General features: G+C 38.2%; 1 protein-coding gene across 7 annotated transcripts in view; it reads right to left on the minus strand.

Moving 5' to 3' along the window:
- ppfibp2b (PPFIA binding protein 2b) overlaps positions 1–20,144 on the minus strand; it is a 93,274-nt gene that overhangs the window by 18,849 nt on the left and 54,281 nt on the right. For 3 of the 7 annotated variants that reach the window (XM_059334296.1, XM_059334295.1, XM_059334292.1), the window contains exons 7-16: positions 19,001–19,228; positions 16,889–16,981; positions 11,141–11,252; positions 8,212–8,273; positions 6,764–6,839; positions 6,571–6,650; positions 6,335–6,402; positions 5,469–5,534; positions 5,257–5,317; positions 1,586–1,730 (exon numbers count right to left, since the gene is read on the minus strand). In XM_059334296.1, the coding sequence (XP_059190279.1) occupies positions 1,586–1,730; positions 5,257–5,317; positions 5,469–5,534; positions 6,335–6,402; positions 6,571–6,650; positions 6,764–6,839; positions 8,212–8,273; positions 11,141–11,252; positions 16,889–16,981; positions 19,001–19,228 (991 nt within the window). Of the gene's footprint in view, positions 1–1,585; positions 1,731–5,256; positions 5,318–5,468; positions 5,535–6,334; positions 6,403–6,570; positions 6,651–6,763; positions 6,840–8,211; positions 8,274–11,140; positions 11,253–14,839; positions 14,969–16,888; positions 16,982–19,000; positions 19,229–20,144 lie in introns of all 7 variants that reach the window. The other 4 variants (XM_059334291.1, XM_059334290.1, XM_059334293.1 and 1 more) reach the window with 3 other exon arrangements.

The raw sequence follows: 20,144 nt of genomic DNA on the forward strand, positions 1-20,144 counted from the left end.
TTGGTTTGTTCCAAGTCACGTGACTTTCAAGGTCCTGGCGGTCAGAACAAAAAACATGGCGGACAGTTCTCTCATTTTTAGTGAAAAAAACTCAATATTTTGACTTAGTTTCTGCATAAAAATGGATTTTGATCACATTTCTAGCGAGAAATATATGTTTTATTTTCTAAATATTCACTCAGTGAATGTCCATAATCACTTTGTATGTTGGAATAGCCACGGGATATGACTGTCATTAACTTGCATTGTAGCGAAATCCGTGTCAGTTTCACGGAAATTTGAGTGATTCCGTGGCTATCTCACGGATTTTGAGTTAAGCGAATCCGTGGCTATTTCACGGATTCCTGTGAGGCCATGTTGTTTTTTTCTTTGTTTCTTTTAGGTTCAAATTGTTGATCCAGTAAGTCAGGATGAAAAAATAATTTTCAGGTCATATAGGTGAGGTTGTGCTGAAAAACCAACATGGCATTCAAAAAAAAATTTAAGTGGCGTATACTGGCAGGATGAAAATGACTAAAAAATGGACAAAATAGCCCAAGACTCCATAGAGTTAACCCTAAAAACACTGAACAGAGCTCTCACACCTTGATGTAACCAAGGTGGTGCTAAAACAAACTCACTTCTGTTGCCATCTCATTACATCTGTATAAATATTTGAAGGGAAGGTAGGTAATTCTTTTAATTTGACACCTGTTTACTTTATTTGTCATCCTGTTTCAGACAGTCGGAGAGAGTTGGCTGGTGAGACGGTGCAGTGAGAGCGAGGGGGGAAGTCAGGCTGCATCTTTGTTTACTTTGGATGTCTAAGCTAGTTGAACTGCACACATCCTTAAGCTTGCACTCCTCGCCCTCTGATTACCCTCCTGCTTCAAGCTCTGGCTTTGTGCGGGCCGCACTTATACGCCTATTAGCTTTAAGTGTGTGTGTGTGCTGGAGTTTCAGTGAACGCTGATGCGAGAAAGCCGAGCATTAACTTTCGACAGCTCTTGAAGGAGTCCTAATAATAATCCCAGGCCGGCTTTAGAGTATAGTGTGATTGAATAACATTAATGGACTCTGTCTCCTGAAAGTGCATTTTTCAGTGCTGACATTTGAATTTTTTTTATGGGAGCATACAGTACCTAAAGCTGGAGCACTGGCACTCCTGCAGCGAACTGAAGCCAGAACACAAACAGAGAAAAAGAGCAATCCCAGAGCGAAGCAGACAGACAGACAGACAGACAGACAGACAGACAGACAGACAGGCAGACAGGGGAAAGGGCCGGAGAAGGAAGCAGTGGGAGAAACGTTAGTTGTTAGTCATTCAGCAGTTACAGTTAATTATTTGGGGGTCTGTTCAAGAACTTAAAAGAATTTATCTGCCAGAGAATGATACACAACTGAAGTGAATAGAAGTTAATTTGTGGGGCTTGCAGCAATGACATACTATTTGAAAAAAAGGCCTCATGCAAGAATATTTTTTGTCCTTAACTTATTTATCTTTTTACCTTATCAATTACTTCTTCAATTGTAGCAAATACTGACAATTATCTCCTCAATGGGTGAATAAATGAAACAGCTCTGTTAATCTCCTGTTGGAACTCACTAAAAGTGTAGTCCTGGTTGTGAGCGTGGACGGGAGATGAATACTCTCCGTCTCTGTCTCCGTTCAGCTCGGCCCTCGGCTCCTTCTTTTTACTTTTTAGTTTCCCCGGCAGAGTCTGGTACTTGCTTAGTTCCATGAGTGGAATCTGGAGGATATAAAACAAGAAAACAGTGCGTTATTTTTCTGGTCAAGCAACCGCATTTCAGATAAATTACAAACAATGAAAGTGTAGTAACTGAAGCTTCCTCATTAAGTTATTACTATTCACTGATTCCAGCTTGGAATTCAAATAAACAGTACTCAAAACAAAGTTGTATTTTCTCTTGCATTTGTTAGTTATCTGCTTCTGATACTCTTTGACAATTTATAGCAATTTCAAATTTTCAATTTGTTTTTCTGTATATCACATTTACTATACATCTAAAGTAGGGGTGGGCGATGTGGCCCTAAAAGAATATCACAATATTTCAGGGTATTTTTGCGATACTGATATTCTTAACGATATTACAAAATACTGAAAAATTTACAGAAAACATGATTTTTTAGTCTGTATAAATAGACAAAAATCGTGTGACAAAATCAAAATCAAAATGTAGTGTAAAGTGCTAATCCCAACAGTTGCCAAATAAAAATAATTCACTCTTGAATCTTCAGTGAAAAATGGAAGTATTATCAAATAATAAAAATAAACCATCTAGGGCGGTCCGGGGGCATGCCTCCCAGGAGAAAATTTTGTACATTTCTTAAGTAAAATGCATCAATCTTGAGCACTTTGAGAGCTAAATACCGAATTATACAATCTTTATTGTTATCCTACTGTGACATTTTTAATTGCATCAACATGCTTTCCACTAGGACATGCAGTACCAGCAGGCATCTTATTTTGACAGTCTTCTAGTAAATTCTGTGGTAGATTCTGTTAACGCATCCATGTGCTCTTATTTTGAAAATTGCATGTGTTTAGCGACAGGAATTAATTCGTCACAGTTTACCCTTTTGTGATTAAAACAACTTTAATTGTTAGCCAATGTTAGCTCGCAGCTACAGAACGGCGTAAACAACATTGTGTTTAGATCATTGACAGGCCTGGACAGGTGTGTACACGTTTCTCTATCATGCTGGAACTGATTTGAAGCGCAGTTGGGTTGGCAGCTCTGTAAATTCAGCACGTGTGTAAGTGTGTGAATGTGCACCAATGTCTCGGAGGAGAACAGAGAGGTGTGTCGGGGTTTTGACTGACTGACACAACACAAAATAACTTTATATTATGAATGGTGTAAATATACTTTCAGTAGCTTGAAATGTGACGTTAGCGCAGCACATGAGACTATGGCGGGTCGCCACACTGCAAAAAAGGGCTGTCTAAAAACAACATAAAACACTAAATCTGAGGGATATTATCTTGCTGCATGGACAAATAATTTCACTTGACAAGATTTCTTGAATTAAGATTGTTAAATCTAGAAATAAGCATGTTGAACAAAAAATAAATTAACTTTTTTATCTTGGTAAGAGCCAAATAATTTGCCATGCAAGATAAACAATAGCTACTCAATAAAATTGAGGCAACAGATTGCACGCAATATTATTAATTAAAACTAACAACATTACAAGTTGAGTTAATAACAACTTAACAGGAAGTGCCTGTCAATTAAAAACGGGCTAATTCTATTGTGTTGGATTCATTCAAAATTATCTTGATTTAGAATTACATCCACATAAAGATTATATTTAATGTGATCAAAATAAGTAGATTCTATCTCAAACATTTTATATTAAAGTTACTTAAACAACTGCCTCAAAATCAAGGATGCATTTATATTTAATACATTTTATCAAATATATTAAGTAAAATGAAATGACTACAGAATAATTTATTACAGTGGCGTCTATTAATGGGAAACCCTTACGCCAATAGAAGAATAGAATAGAAGAATAGAAGAAGTAGGAATGTTGCCAATCTTGTGATATGCATTGTTTTAATCATATAAAAATCATCTGGATATCTTTCATGATAACAACAAGCGTCCTGATTTTTTTTTTCTTTGCTCTGTTGCATAACAAAGTATCATTTGAAGGGTGAATGTCTGACGGTGCCAGGATCTGACCAGGCATCAAAGTTGCCGGGGCTCCGAAGGAACAAGAGGAGAAAGGCCAGCAGAGAGAAACATGGAGGAGGCAGCCGTGATGCTGAGCACTACTGACAGCCACTTCAGGTGGGTCATGGCCCTTTATGGGTGTGTGTGTGTGTGTGTGTGTGCATGAATATGTGCGGAGCAAAGAAGGAATGTGTGTGTGAATGAGCTGTGGTCACATAGGAGACATCTCTTTTATGACTCAGGAGGAAAACTCACAAGGTGAACGTTGCTTTTCACTGGGTACACACTGAATTATTAATTTACAGTTGTTGTATATTTTGAATTACACAAAAAATCAAACCCTTAGAAATGCACAGAGGTTGTGTTTCTGAGGGTTAGGGGAAGGTTAGGGTTTTGTGAAGTCATGCAGCTGATCAGTACCTCTGCCCCCGTGTCTGATTCAGTTTCAATTGGCTGGATCTCTACTACAGCCTACAGCACATAACACAGACACACACAGACAAAGACACACACGCACACAAACATACACACAGAGTTACGAGGTTAGCAATCATACATTCAGATCAAATGAACAACAATGTTTCATGTTATTTCAAAAGAAAAAAGTTGTTGTATTTAGTCATTTAAGAAGCAGCAGATTTAGCAAAATGGATTAGACATACAGTCATGGAAAAAATTATTAGACCACTCTTTTTCTTCAATTTCTTGTTCATTTTAATGTCTGGTACAATTAAAAGTACATTTGTTTGGGCAAATATAATGATAACCACAAAAATAGCTCATAAGAGTTTAATTTAAGAGCTGATATCTAGCCATTTTCCATGGTTTTCTTGATAATGATGTTGGTTATTATCACGAAAACCATGGAAAATGTCTAGATATCAGCTCTTAAATTAAACTCGTATGAGCTATTTTTGTTAACATTATATTTGTCCAAAAATATGTACCTTTAGTTGTACCAGGCATTGAAATGAACAAGAAATTGAAGAAAACAATGTTCTAATCATTTCTTCATGACTGTACATATATTAGATTAGATTAGATTGGAATAGATCAGGGATGTCCAAACTATTCTAGAAAGGGCATTTTAGTCATTTAATCAACTGATCTCAGGGTTCAAACAGCTGATCAGCAGAATCAGGTGTGTTCTTGATTGGTTGGAACAAAAATCTGCAGCAGCTAGGGCTGGGTGACACGGACCAAAAGTCATACCCCCATATATATTTAGGCTGAATATCGACATACGATATATATCCTGATATTTTAATCTCAAAGTGAGAGCAAATGTTCAGTCAAAGTCAAAGCCAAATATGACATGTCACAAGTAGTTTTACTGAAACAGTTTATTTAAGTGAACATAAATACTGTATAACAACAGGAGTACCTTTTTTTTTAAAAATCAAAGCTCCATAAAGTGCACTTTTTATTATTTTTTATATATATATATATATATCGTCCAGCCCTAGCAGCAGCATGGCCCTTTAAGTAATAGTGTGAACATGCCTGGATTAGATAGTTATATTAGATGACAGTAAAATAAAAAGCCAGTTAGTTTATTACGCATGAACAAACCTTTTTTAAGGATCCACTCTGCAACTCTTCGAGACTGCTGGACAGCAACCTGCGCCGGTGCCTGGAGGCAAAAAAACAGACTTCAGGGTGAGAAAAATCAAATGATGAATGCATTGAATGCCACCATATTACAACTTTTTATATAGCACACATACAGTATGAGTATTGCAGAAGTTGAGTGAAATACAAACATACAAGAGGATTCTACTTACCATGACCCATTTAGAAAGCTAGTATCCCCAGTAGACAGGAGCGAGGTGTCCATGGAGTTCTGGAAACTACAAAAAAGGCATACAAAGAGTAGGATTACTAGTAAATTGTGAGATGACCCACAGAGTGTCAAACTGAACTGAACTGATATCAAACATGTACGGACGACAACAACTGCAGCAGCATTTTATCAAACTTTCCTCAACTTGAAGCTTCACTGCTCTGATTTTTTTTTGAAGGGAACATAAAAAAGCCTAATTTTGCAGCGTTCAATTCGACAACTTCCCAACACAATATCCTGTCAGCCATGATTTTGAGCAATAAACCAGGGAGGTACGGGTGAATGTTGGGAAAGAGTAAAGGAGAGAAAACTAACATTCACAGCACGGCAATTCACGCACAGGTATGGTGCATTCAGTAGCGTCAGAATGGCTATGGTGCGTTCAAGAGCGTGGGACATATGAAGACGTACAGAGAAACAAGTTGTTACTGACTGGAAACATCAACAGCGTGGGCTTTCTAACAACAATAAATCTCACAATTTGTTTATTTTTCGGTTTTGCATACCTGCAAAAACACTCTCAAACATTTGTTGTACTGTTGAATAAAACTTGTTTTTATATTTTTCTATGTTCATCTTATTTAATTTGCTTTGTTATTTACTTTGTATGTTCATGAAATATTGAACTAATCTCCAGTTTCTTTATTTTTCAGTACAGATGCTTTAAAACTGGCAGTTTAAAAACAATATAAAAGTCTCAGGTCTCTCTGTGAGAAAGACAAAAGCTAGAGTAGAGAAAAACACATTACATCTGCCTTTTTATAATAACAGATGTGTGTATGCATGTGTATTTTGAGTGTTTTTTACCTAGAGTCCAATTCTCTCTGGTACGGAGATGAAGATAGCATCAGTGGAGAAGAACCTCTCGATGACATCTATGAGACAAAACATAATTTTGTTTTTTCAGGGGTTTTTTTGCTCTCGGGAAAGTAAGTTATCTTCAGGGCACAAATCCTACGAGATGATACACAGATTATGACGTGTTTTGACTACTGCATAATACTGCAAAGTTAGAGGCTGTAAAAAAAAGGTTGTCGTCCTACCTCTGACATGACGATATCAGATTGTGCTTTGTGTGTGATGGCTCTGAGTCTTAAACTGCTCAGCTCCTCTTCACTACTCCCTGGTGGTAAACACACAACTATTACACAATTACAAAAACTCAGAAGAAAAGATGATTGTCTTCTATATTGTACTTTAATTTCAAAACTCAGACAAAAAGGATGTAACTCCTACCATGTGTGAGTGCAAGGACCTCCTTCATCTTTCTGTACTGGCCGAGCAGAATGGTCAGTTCCTCTATATGTCGGTCCTGTTTTCAGAAAGACACAAAAAATGGGACTTCTTTAATGAACAACTCTCAAACTGGACATCAGTCTTTCAGCTACATTCGACGAGCTAGGGCTGGGCAATATATCGATATAAAAGATATATCTATATATTTTTAAATGTGATATGGAATGAGATCATATTGCATTTATCGATATAGTTAAAACAATTTTCTTTCCTTATATATAAATGCTGCCCTTACTAGGGTTTGTCATATTTAGTTCTTTTGTAATGTTCGTTATTCTTTTCTCATGTAAATATATTTATTTCTGAAAAAGATTGGCCTATTTTATTTCATAGGCTATTTTTATTTAAGATATTTTTTTATTTAAATGTGAACTTTATGGAGCTTTGATTTTTTTTAAAAAGGTACTCCTGTTGTTATACAGTATTTATGTTAACTTAAATAAACGGTTTCAATAAAACTACTTGTGACATGTCATATTTGACTTTGACTTAACATTTGCTCTCACTTTGCAATAAAAATATCGGGATATATATCGTCTATCGATATTCAGGATAAATATATCGGGTTATTACTTTTGGTTCATATTGCCCAGCCCTAGGACGAGCCTCCACTTGTTTTCCCAGTGCATGTATTTACTAAGCGTTACGGTAAGAACATGTTAGACCCGCCTTCAAAATAAAAGCGATGTTCCAGTAAACATTATTTTACTGCATTTTCACAAACAGAAAATTCATTTATGAATACATGAAAGGAAGCACATAAAGGCTATTCTATTCTTTATTTTTTTTAAATACATAAACAAATAAAACTTAATAAATAATAAAGGAAAAAGTTCAAGCTTCTTGATGGTTGAGACTATAGAATTTTCAACTGTGAGTAGCCTGGACAGACTTTAATAAGGACTACATTTACAAAGTAAAAAACACCTCCTAAGAGTGTCAATAAAAAGTTAATATTAATTACTAACCAATGAATTACTTCCTGTCGCTAAACACATTTAGCTTTCAAAATAAGAGCTCATGACTGTGTTAACAGAATCCACCACAGTATGAATGAAATATATCGGTGTTTAAGATGGAATAGTGGCATTAAAATGTGCAAGAGGCACCAAATTTAGGCTTTTACGGCTAACAATTTCTGCGGAGGAGCAGGCCCCCGGACCCCCTAGTTGGTTCGGGTCCCCCATTATAGTCTCATAAAATCCTGTGGGAAACACTGGTTCTAAAGCTTGTTTTGCAGTCGAATGTCAGTTTTATACTCTCTAAATTGCTGATTGATATTTACACGCACACACCATCCAGGGAACAAATAACCCTTTACCCCCACTGCTGAAAAAAATCCTGCATGAAACAAACACATTATAGCAGTAGTGTAAAAAAACATTTACCTTTTCATCATTTGCAGCTAACAATGTCTCCATTCCCACCTTCAGCCTCTGGTATTCTTGGTCTAACAAAGAAAAACAAGGTGTTTAAATGTTGTTTTGGACCGACAGTACCGTCATGTTAATGTAGTGAATCTGATGGGTGCCTAATGCGATGCTGATGACGGACAGGACAGCCATGCTAATGTGAATAAACAAGTAAAGCAAATAGAAACTGACAGCGTCGCTGCCCGTACACACACCATCACCTGTGACAAACACTGCAGCTTTTCATGCTGTGAAGCAGTAATGCCACCAAAAATCTTCTGGAGTCCTAAATCTACACTTATAGAAATGTGGCTTTTACAAGAAACACAATACAAACATGCACAAAGATTTCATTCAGTATCCATTTAAACACAGAAAGGCATCTTAAAGGGGAGCTCCACCAATCTTATACATAATAATACATTTACTATTACTACTTGGGCTGTAAATACAAGTCTGTGAGACAATAATTTACAATAATTATGTGATGCTGTCAGGGTTATACGGCGGCATATTAGGGCCAAGTATGGAAAAATAATAAACATACAGACCCGGGTGAGGGGGGTAATATTTAGAGGAATAAAGGCAAATCTAGGAGACAAAAGTTGCAGATTTATGAGAAAAAGGAGTCGGAAAAATAGGCTAGTGTTTTGTTTTCCAAGGAACTACATCACCACAGAATCTGCTGCATGCCGTGTACTATGTCTGTAGGAAGAGACTTAATGAAATTATACTTTGCAATTGGATTTAGCAATAAGGAAATACTCGTGGTTTTAGCCCAGAATCACCATATTATCATGAGTATCCAGACTTTGAAGAGACATTACTAATTTGACATTACTAATACAACGCAATGGACAGATGAAGGATATAGCTGATTATATCTGTTCCACGTTTTTCACAAAAATCTGCTACTTTTTTCTCCTAGATTTGCCACTTTTAATCTCATAAATAATCTGCTACTTTTTTTCTCTCACAGATTTGCCACTTTAACCTCATATATTTGCAACATTTTTATCGAAATATCATCCCCCTCTCCGGGTCCTTATATATATATATATATATATTATTTTTTTTCATACTTGGCCCTAATATGCCATTGTAGGGTTATCTCAGATTGGACTATAAATTCAGAATATAAAGAAAACGTACTGCTGATACAGAATTTATCAGATATGAAGGACCTGATGATTTTTTTTTTTCTGCATTGTGGTGAATGCAGAAACCAGTGTTTTTGGATCTTGATCCATACTAAAGACTAAAAGTCAGGACATCTTATCTTTTGCTGCATGGACTTCTTTATTTCTTGGTTGAGTCCCTACAATTTACATTGAAGGGCTAATTTGCTAAATACTTGATTGCTGGAATACCCCTTTAAGATTGCTTATGCAAATCAAATAAGACTCAAGTTAAAATCTGACGTGTTAGCTGGTACTGTACATGGAGGTTTATAGACACTGATACCACTGCCAGCTGCATTTTGTGTCCACAAAATTAAATTCACTCAAGAATTGTTTTGTCAAATAAGAGAAAATTCTCAGTCTATTCATCTCACTTCAGTCTTTTTATTTCTCCACAATGAGAGTCAAACCCACAGACTGACCAACAAAGTATTCAGTCAAACTGAACTGAACTCATATCAAACATGTATGGACGACAACAACTGCAGCATTTTATCAAACTTTCAAAATATAGATACAAAATATCGAAACAAAATATAGATACTTGGATCAGCCATGAATCGATATAATATCGCCACGCAAAATATCACGATACTATGCTGTATCGTTTCTCCCCACCTCTAGAAGCTACATCAGCTATGACATTGTTTGTCTGACATTTCTAATGTAGTAGAGGACTACCTCATTACCTCAGCTGGAGAGGCATTTTTTATATAATAATATAATATTGTGGAGCTCGGTGGATCACAAAAACTATTCTCCTGATTCCAGAATTTGTCAGAACTTTTAATCCAGCCTTAACTTTCCCATTGGGTATTAAATATTCAATTTTGATGGCAAGTGGTATAAGTGGATGATATCCTCCATGTAGGTCCATCCCATGCTGCACTGCTCAACACTCAGAGAAGCTGTTTGGAAACCATGCAATGGAACGTCGAGTCTTACTGCACTTTGGTTTGATAAAGCTGGAATGTTTAATATAACAAACACAAACTGACGTTCGGTCAGTTGTGGTCCAATCTCAAACCAAACACTCCTAAACAAACACCTGATTCAGAGCCTACTATTCTTAAAGTGACCACTTTTAGTTTTTTTACGTTTTGGATTTGTTGAACACTTTTCAATACAAGTATACTTTTGTTACAAAGTTACATATCATGACAAAAACTGAAAAATCAAGTTGTCAGGTGGCAAATATACAGTCATAGAAAAAAAAGAGACCATTGTTTTCTTCAATTTCTTGTTCATTTTAACGCCTGGTACAACTAACGATACATTTTCCATGGTTTTCTTGATAATAACCAAAATCATTATCAAAAAAACCATGGAAAATGTCTACATATCAGCTCTTAAATTAAACTCTATTTTTGTTGTTATGATTATATTTGTCCACATAAATGTACCTTTATTCGTGCCAGGCATTAAAATGAGCAAGATATTGCAGAAAACAATGGTCTTTTAAAAATAAATAAATCTGTGACTGTATATGCAGAGCAGTTTGGTTGAAAATTAGACCCGTAGCAACATCACACCATGTCTTACATTTGTTAATCAGCTGTTTGATATACACCTCCTCTACAGCAGAGGTCAGCAGAGAGTCAAACACAAGTCAACAGCAGGATAGAGAGGAACATGTTGATTAAATGTTACAGGATGCACACAGCAGCACTGATAGACGTAGATCTAAAGCGACGTGTCTGTACATGTGACTGTCCGTGTTGTACCTCTCTCTGAGTTGGCGTCGGCTGAGTCTCCTCTGGCCAGCAGCTGGGTCTGCAGGCATTCGATCTCAGCGTCTTTGGAGGCCAGGAGCTGCTGCAGCTCTGATATTTCTACCTGTGGAGGAAGACAGAGCACGTGTCGGTGAACTGTGTTATTCTTCCAGGTCATTGGGTAACTAGGACTCGTAAGGAGTTTAAGTCCATGGCAGCTGGACTTGTCCTGCTGAAAATGTGTTGAACATGAAGCTCTACCACCAGGCTTCTGTTGCATAACAATGTATTTATACTTTTGATTTGTTCTTTAACTTGACTTAAATTAGGGCTGGGCGATATATCGATATATAAGATATATCGATATTTTAAAAATGTGATATGGAATTAGACCATATCGCATTTTTTTCTTCTTTCTTTATATATAAATGCTGCCCTTACTAGGGTTTGTCATATTTAGTTTTTTTTTGTAATGTTTGTTATTCTTTTCTCATATAAATATATTTATTTCAGGAAAAGATTGGCCTATTTTATTTCATAGGCTATTTTTATTTAAGATATTTTTTCTTTAAATGTGCACTTTATGGAACTTTGATTTAAAAAATATATATATACTCCTGTTGTTATACAGTATTTATGTTCACTTAAATAAACGGTTTCAATAAAAACTACTTGTGACATGTCATATTTGACTTTGAACATTTGCTCTCACTTTGAGATAAAAATATCAGGATATATATTGTATATCGATATTCAGCGTAAAGATACCAGGATATGACTTTTGGTCCATATCGCCCAGCCCTAACTTAAATCACCTCTACTTTGACACCTGCCTTCAAGGAGTGTCAAATTTTCAAGTGTCAAGTGGTTCACCATCTTGTTGGTCCCACCCACACAGCCTCCCCAGCAAACTGAAGAAAACAAGGGTGGTCTGATAATTTTTCCATGACTGAATACTGCATAACGTGAGTTGTCTGATTGAGATTTCTCTATCTGATATTGAAATAATATTAGACAGAAAAATCCATGTGTGTCACCAGAAACTCTATCCCAGAGGCACCCCATGCAGTCCAACATTAGCTCTTCTTTCTATTAATGTGGTTTTATTAACTTGCACATGACTGACCTGACTGCCTTATGACTACCATTTAGGCTTGGTCACACTTGCAGTAATACCTCTTATCACTTCAACTGAAGCTCACATGTTGAGCATGATGAACTAAGGACTAACTGTTTAAATGGATTTGGTGCTGCAACATTCATGCTTTGATCCCGTTCTCTCTCTAAGCTGTGGCTCAGTTGGTAGAGCGGTCATCAACCGATCGGATGGTTGATGGTTCAATTCCTGACCATGGCAGTCTACATGTCGAAGTATCCTTGATCAAGATACTGAACCCCAAATTGCTCCCGATGCTGCTTTCATCTGTGTGTGAATGAATTCCCAATGGTGGCAGGTGGCACCAGTGTGCCCTGGTAGCCTCGGCCACCAGTATGAATGGGTGTGAATGGGTGAATGAGTGAAGTGGATAAAAGCGCTATATAAGTGCACTCCATTTACCAATTCCCCCTTGTTTGCCGTCTCTCTTTTCAATGTTGGCTTCTCAATAAAGACCATCAGTGTCAGGGTGCCCTGATGGCCTAGCCTGGCTAACGCCAGACTATATCACAAATGAGATCTAGTCTGGAAACCAGCCATTCATTTCTCCGTAGAGGAGGCGTGGTTTACGATCCTCCAGAGCCGTTTATTGGGCGCTACGAATGTCTATCAAAAGCGTCTGTACGTAGCTCTTAGCCAATCGCATCAGTTATACCAGATGACGTATGGAGAGCGACAGAAAGGCTAAAACATCCTTTTTGGTGGTGAAACAGGAGTGTAAAGTCAAACGTTGTTCTTCTCTTAAAATCAACTTTCGCTCTAAACTATTTAAAACGCCGTCTACACCTAGATCCAAAGAGAGTTTTGCGTCTGCTGCAGCCATGTTGGATCTGTAAGAAAACTACAAAACTACAAGCTTCCATCTGTCGAGTAGTATGCATCATCGTCTTGCCGTCCCTCCCCGTTCTGTGATTGGATCCCTAAAACAGGGCTAAGAAACGGTCTTCGTTGCCAGACCTCCTGCAGGTTCGAAATGAAATCGAGCGTGCAAGGCAGTATGGGTATACCCAGGCTACTGATGGCCAGTGCTTAAAATAAAACCATGACATGCACTTTCACCTCTGGTGAAAATTTGTTGCAACAATGTGTGCCTTTCTTTTAAAACTTGTAATTTTACTTGCACCTAATTTCAGGAAAACAGAGGGCTTGTTGTGATCTGAGTTTACGAGAAAGGGACAACCCATTATACGGACAAAGCTGTCGAAGAATGACAGTTGGAGACAACAGGTGTCAGAAAACAGGTGTGTGCACAGACGTTTGTTTACACTTGGTGTGTATGCCATAAACACAAACCTAACACCTCCTCCAGCTGCCTCACCATCAAAACCGTGAAGCCAAAGAAGCCTAAAAGCAGCTTTAGGTTCACACTTTAACATGGTGAGCAATAATTATCCAATCTGGGTAATTTGGATGATCACACACATCACAATCACAGTTATTTACAATATCCACGGCAACAAAAAAGAGAGTAAGGAAGAGAGACGTCAGAAGCAGAAGATTGGATTTTGCCTTTTTCCTGCTTCTTCACGCTGAAACACGAGCACACATACCTTCTTAGATCAGAATCAGAATATTTCACTATCTAGTTGTTGTTCCTGTCTCTCTGTCTCCCTTTCCTCACAACAAGAATATTTGTAATTTGTAGAGGTGGGGAAAAAATCGATACAGCATAGTATCGCAATATTTTCTGTGGCAATATTATATCGATCCATGGCTGCCAAGTAATATTTAGTGTTCCGATGGCCGGTCAGTCACGGCCTCACGTTTAGGAATATACTGGAGATACTGGTATCATATGCAACTAGAAGATCTAAGGAATCTGTAGGCACCATGTGTCAGGATATCGTGTCGGGAAGTTGTCGAAATAACGCTGCAAAGTTTGGCTTTTTTTATGTTTCATTCAAAAAAATTCTGATCAGTGAAGCTTAAAGTTGAGGAAAGTTTGATAAAATGCTGCAGTTGTTGTCGTCCATACATGTTTGATATCAGCTCAGTTCAGTTTGACTGAATACTTTGTTGGTCAGTCTGTGGGTTTGACTCTCATTGTGGAGAAATAAAAAGACTGAAGTGAGATGAACAGACTGAGAATTTTCTCTTATTTGACAAAACAATTCTTGACTGAATTTAATTTTGTGGACACAAAATGCAGTGAAACAGTTAAAACCCAATATATTGTATCGCAATACTATATCACAAAATGCTTAAAATTGCAATAATATGGTATCGTGACTCAAGTATCGGGCCTCTGGGGATTCACACCTCTTGTGATTTTAAGGGGGAACTTCAACCATACTTCACAAGACCAACAAAAGCAAAACAAAGAGGATGAAGAAAAGAAGAGCTGCAAAGTGCAAAATAAGTAAATTAGGAAGAAAAAAAAGAAAGAAGTTGAGAAGCACATGGGCCAAAGGAGAGCCGTGGTGGGGAAGAGGTAGGCAGAGGAATGCAGAGTATTAGCAACAGGACTAATCAGAGGAACGAAATGAACACAGAAGTAATGAGCTAGAAAGAAGAGAGGCAGAAAAAAGAGGGAGAGTAGAAGGAAGAGGAGGCACCTGTGCGCTGCGCCAGCGCTCCTCCCAGTGCTGCTTCTCCAGCTGCGTGTGCTCCACAGTCAGCTTGAGGCTGGACAGCTGGGTCATGAGGGACTGGTAACACACATGGAGAGAGCAAGAGATAGAAAGCTAGAGAGAGCAGAGACAAGAGAAGAGGGTAATGATGGGGGGATGATTCAAACATGAGGAAGAAAGGAAGAGCAGAAAAAAGTGAAGAGAGCAAGCCGCAGAGAGGGGTTAGTAGAGAAGAAGAGGGGGTGTAGATGTAAGGAAAGGGAGAGGAGGAAGGAAGCACTGTAAGCACAGAGAAAGCAATGGCAGTTTGCAATAACAAACAATATGTTAGGAGAGAGATACTTTTCTATCAAAATGTGTTAAAACCCTGCCGGTCCTTCACTATGAAGCCGTGTTGATCAAACCATTATTTCAGCCTATAGTACAGACCTCAGAAAATACCAATATGTCAGACTGACTTATGTGGAAATCAATAAAAATGAGTAAACGTCAAATGGTCGGTAGGGGTCTGCTATGTCTATGCGTCAATGTTAACATGAGATGTGTCAATACTGACATGTTCAGGTCCACACTGTCATCATGCATGAGACATTTAGGGAAGATTGGATATTGTATTCTGTAGTTAGACAGATTTCTGTTCATGGCGAATACACAGTTTTCGCTGCCATACCACGCCAACATACTTTAAAAATAAATGAAACTCACTGTTTATAATTTTTAATCACAAAGGTCTTAAGATTGTACTGACCAAGTTTGAAATAGATCGGGTTAAATCTATAGGAGGAGTTTGTTAAAGTAAAGAGACTGTAAATGGCCAAAAACACCCAAAAATTGCTCATTCAATTAAAAAATGCCTGACTTCGTTGGTTTTATGGTATGGGTTGAAGAGGCTTTTTTGTACATCCCTGCATGTTACATCTGCCTACTGCCATGTAGAGGAGTGAGGGGGAAATCGGTACAGCATAGTATTGCGATATTTTACGTGGCAATATTGTATATCAATTCATGGCCGCCAAGTATTGGTATCTGGCGTCAGTATTTTCACTGTTTTTGCCACTGCGGAGGCTGTAATGGGCTCACTTTTATGAATAAACTGGATATACTGTATCATATGGACCGAGAAGACCTAAGGAATCTATAGGCACCAAGTATGTAAGTAATTTGTCAAAATAATTCTGCAAAATTTCACAATTTTTTGATGCTCATGGTGATTTTTAAAGCGTTCATGTGACCTCTGACGTCATGCTATCTCAATGAAAATAGGCTCTCTGTGTTCTCACAAGTCTCCTCTTTACAGACATGGCTAAAAGTACTTATACCACATTGTCAAATTACTCCACTACAGAAAAAGTATGCATTCGAAAGTAAAATAAGTAAAACTACAAAAGTATCAGCATCAAAGTGTACTTAAAGTATCAAAAGTAAAATTACTCATTATGCAGAATGGCCCCACTCAGATTGTTTTATATATTCTAAATATATTATTGGATTTTACAATATTATTATTGATGCATTTATGTAAGCAGTGTTTTAATTGGCTCAAGGTAGGGGTCATTTAAACTACTTACTTTAATGAGGTTTAATTTTTAAAAAATAAAATGTTTTTCATGTTAAATCTCGACCTGAAAAGTAACTGAAACTGTCAGCTAAATATAGTGGAGTAAAAAGTACAATATTTGAGTATATTTAAGTATAAAGTTACATAAAATGAAAATACTCAAGTAAAGTACAAGTACCTCAAAATTGTACATAAGTACAGTACTTGGTTAGTTAGTTACATTCCACCAATGGTAACTACATTACATTACTTTACAAACTTTGATAAAGATCTGATACAATGAGATTACATGCTGATGTAATTATTCCCATATTCATCAACAGCTATGTACAGTACCAGAGCACTGGAATATGGAACACTAATAGTGAAGCACATATATATTTTTCCTACTACTCTACTGCAGTTACTCATAAAACACAAATTTGACCAGTTCAGGTTCACAGATCTTAGAACTATGATGTTACGTGTTAGTTTACCTTGGTGGCTCTTAGTTTCCTCTCATACTGGCCCTTCTCTCCCTCCAGCTCCTCCACTTTGCTCTTCAGTTGATTTACTTCTTGTAGCAAATCCTGCAAAAAGAAAATTATGTAAATCACATCTTAATGTCAAAATAAACAACATTATTGCACTGGGCACATGCCACATGTAAATGGGAGGGTTTTCAAACATCAGGTCCACATTCAGTGCAGTTATAAAGGTCTCCAGGATTGAACAGTACAGTGGTTAATATAGGAAACATGATCCTCCTGAAACAGATACCACAGCGTGCAGTTATGAACCGGAAACCAGAAAAAGATTAACCAGATGACCCAGAACACAACTGAAAGCTGTTGAGGCTGCACGTCTGCCAGCTGCACATTGCCATTGTCCAAGGAAACCTTGTACAGTATTACATATTGTTATCATAGGGACAGTAACATGGCCCATCCACCTGATAGGTGCAGGAGGAAACGGACAGTTGTAAACTTTGTTAGTAGGAAGAGCAAACATTGTCATGCAAGAAAAACACTTCAAATCAAAAAATAACCTGATGCCTGGTGAAAACCCCAATCAGAAATAATTTATAAAGACAAAATCCAGATGTTTTTCCACATGCTTCAGATACTTGAGGAGAAAGTTGCAAGTTTCTGAATAACTGTGACCTTAGCATCTACAATTACAGTTGACCCTTCACAATAGCTCCGCCCCCTTAGTTACTGTTGCTATGCCCGTCAAGCTTCCAGGACCGTCAGTAGCCACAGAGCAAACAGGCGCTGTTCAGTGTTTTTACCTCTGCGAGGTAGGCTGCCCAATGCTCAGCAGCCCCCGTTTTTTAACAGCGAGGGGATGAAAGTGACCAATCCATGAAAACGGTATCGCTAGGCTAATTAACCGCCGTTAGCGTCCTTTTGCCAAAATAAGATTAGACTCTAGTTTCACACCACTAAGTTAAATAGAAAGATATCATAACATAATACAGCTGGCCGATATGGGATTCAGTGACGCTAGCAATTAGCACTGTACAGCCCTGTATTATGTTAAGCTCCTAGCAACATTGCTAGCTGGCTTAGCGTGCTAGTATTACACATGCTGTCATTACCATTAGTTTGTTGGACTAGTTCTGCACAAGTGGTGGTATGAATACGAGTTGACAAAACCCATTGCTGTTAAATCCGGTTTTGGTTTATCTCATCTAACATAGCCAGACAATCGTTAGTTAGCTCATGTTAGCTAGCTAGACTAGACTCAACTCCTCCTGCTAAACTCTTAGGGTAACTGGTGTCAGATTTACAAATCCCATATGCACACCGTTTCACCTTGTTGCTCAGAACTTAAAGCTCGTCAGATCTTCTTCTCTTAGTAATGGTTGCTAAGGTAAGATTGAACAAGGCGCGTTCCGGGGAGGACGGTCCGCCCCCACATTAGCGTGCCAATTTTACAGACGTGTCATTTACATAAATTTGTTGGACTAGTTCTGCACTAGTAGTGGTAAGAATACTACTTGACAGGAACCATAGCTGTTAAATCCGGTTTGGGTTATCACATCTAGACAATCATAAGTTAGCTCATGTTTGTTAGCTAGCTTAACTTGGAGCAGACATATGTGTGCCTTTTGATCTTGTTTTTTGAGTTTTGGAAAATGACTCCTCTGAGGGTACCTGGTGTCAGACCGTGTCACCTTGTTGCTCAGAACTCAAAGCTTGACGGACCTTCTTCTCTTAGTAACGGTGGCTAAGTTATGATTGCCTTCGGGGGAGGAGTTTTGCGAACGGTCAATTACAGTAGATCACACTGCTTGTAGCTACTGTAGTGTTCATTATTTTATTATCGTGCCTTGCTATCGTTACTGACTCAATTTTAATAACCCCTCAAATGAATTGAAGTATTTGGAAAAAGCAATCAAAGTCTCCATATGTGGAAGAACCAGGGTAGAGAGTGATCCCCCACAGATACTCTGCAGACACACTACAAGAAAGGTTGTTAGTTTGATTCTGTGGAAATTCACAAATACCAGGTGGTGTGTGGACTGGTTAAAAAGGAAGAAGAGAGGAGGAGAGGAAATGATTGGGAGGGAGGGGAAGATGAGTTCATCCATCAAGTCTCCCTACGTGTACAGTCTGTCCTCCATTGTGCATCCGGTCGTCAGAGACAGAGAGGTTAAGGTCTGAGTTGGCTAACCCAACCTGAGGGCTGGGACCCTGGGCTGGGCTGCCTACGGGCTCCCCCTGCTGGGCCTCCATCTCCTCCAGTGCTCGTTTCTCCTGGATACGAGTGCTGATCTCCTCCTGAAACCTGCACATCTGCTCCTGAAGCTCACTGATGAGATTTACCACACACTGGAAGGGATGGAGCAATGGGGACGAATAAAAGGTGGTGGAAGACATAAATTTGGAAAAAAAGAAGACAGGAATGAAAGTGAGTTAAGGAAGGAGAGGAGAGGAGAAGAGAGGATACAAGAGGAGAGGAGAGGAGAGGAAACGAGAGGAAAAAAGGAGAGGAACCACGGAATCGAGAGTAGAGTAGTGGAGAGGAAACAAGTAATCAAGAGCAGCAGAGGAGAGGAGAGGAAACGAGGAGAGGAAACGAGAGCAAACAAGAGGAAATGAGAGGAAACAAGAGGAGAGGAGGGGATAGAAGAGGAGAGGAAACAAGGAGAGGAGAGGAGAGGAGAGGAGAGGAGAGGAGAGGAGAGGAGAGGAGAGGAGAGGAGAGGAGAGAATCAGACATGAACTGTTAATCTAGTCAACAGTCATTTGTGAATGCCTGTTTCCATATTTCGATGGCTGCTGCTTTTACTGAGGAAACTCAAAACTTCACAAAACATTTAAAATACTTTTGAACAACATGACATCATTATTAATTGGAAAATGGGAGGAGGAAAGAGATAAATAACTGTGTAAAATAAAGAACTTTAGAACAAATGACACACAACAACATAAGGCTGAGTAAACATACAAACATATGTGCGAATATCTGCAGCACCTCTAATGGCCACTTAAGAGGGCCTCCAAACAGCGAGTGAATTCCCATAGAACCCTATGTTAAAATGGTCAGCTTTACAGCAGAAATAAGCATGTCTACAGCCTGGTGCAAAAAATCGGTTTTGTCCCTATAGCTAAATTTCCAGGAGATGACACACTTTACAAATCTGCAGGGCTATAGTTTCTACATTTCAATTACATTATTACTTACATTTCTTTGCAAGACATCACATGCCAACTAAATATTATAATTTTATAACAAATTAAAGTT

The sequence above is a fragment of the Centropristis striata genome, chromosome 6 (genome assembly GCF_030273125.1).
Source record: "Centropristis striata isolate RG_2023a ecotype Rhode Island chromosome 6, C.striata_1.0, whole genome shotgun sequence".
In the NCBI taxonomy this organism is placed as follows: domain Eukaryota; kingdom Metazoa; phylum Chordata; class Actinopteri; order Perciformes; family Serranidae; genus Centropristis; species Centropristis striata.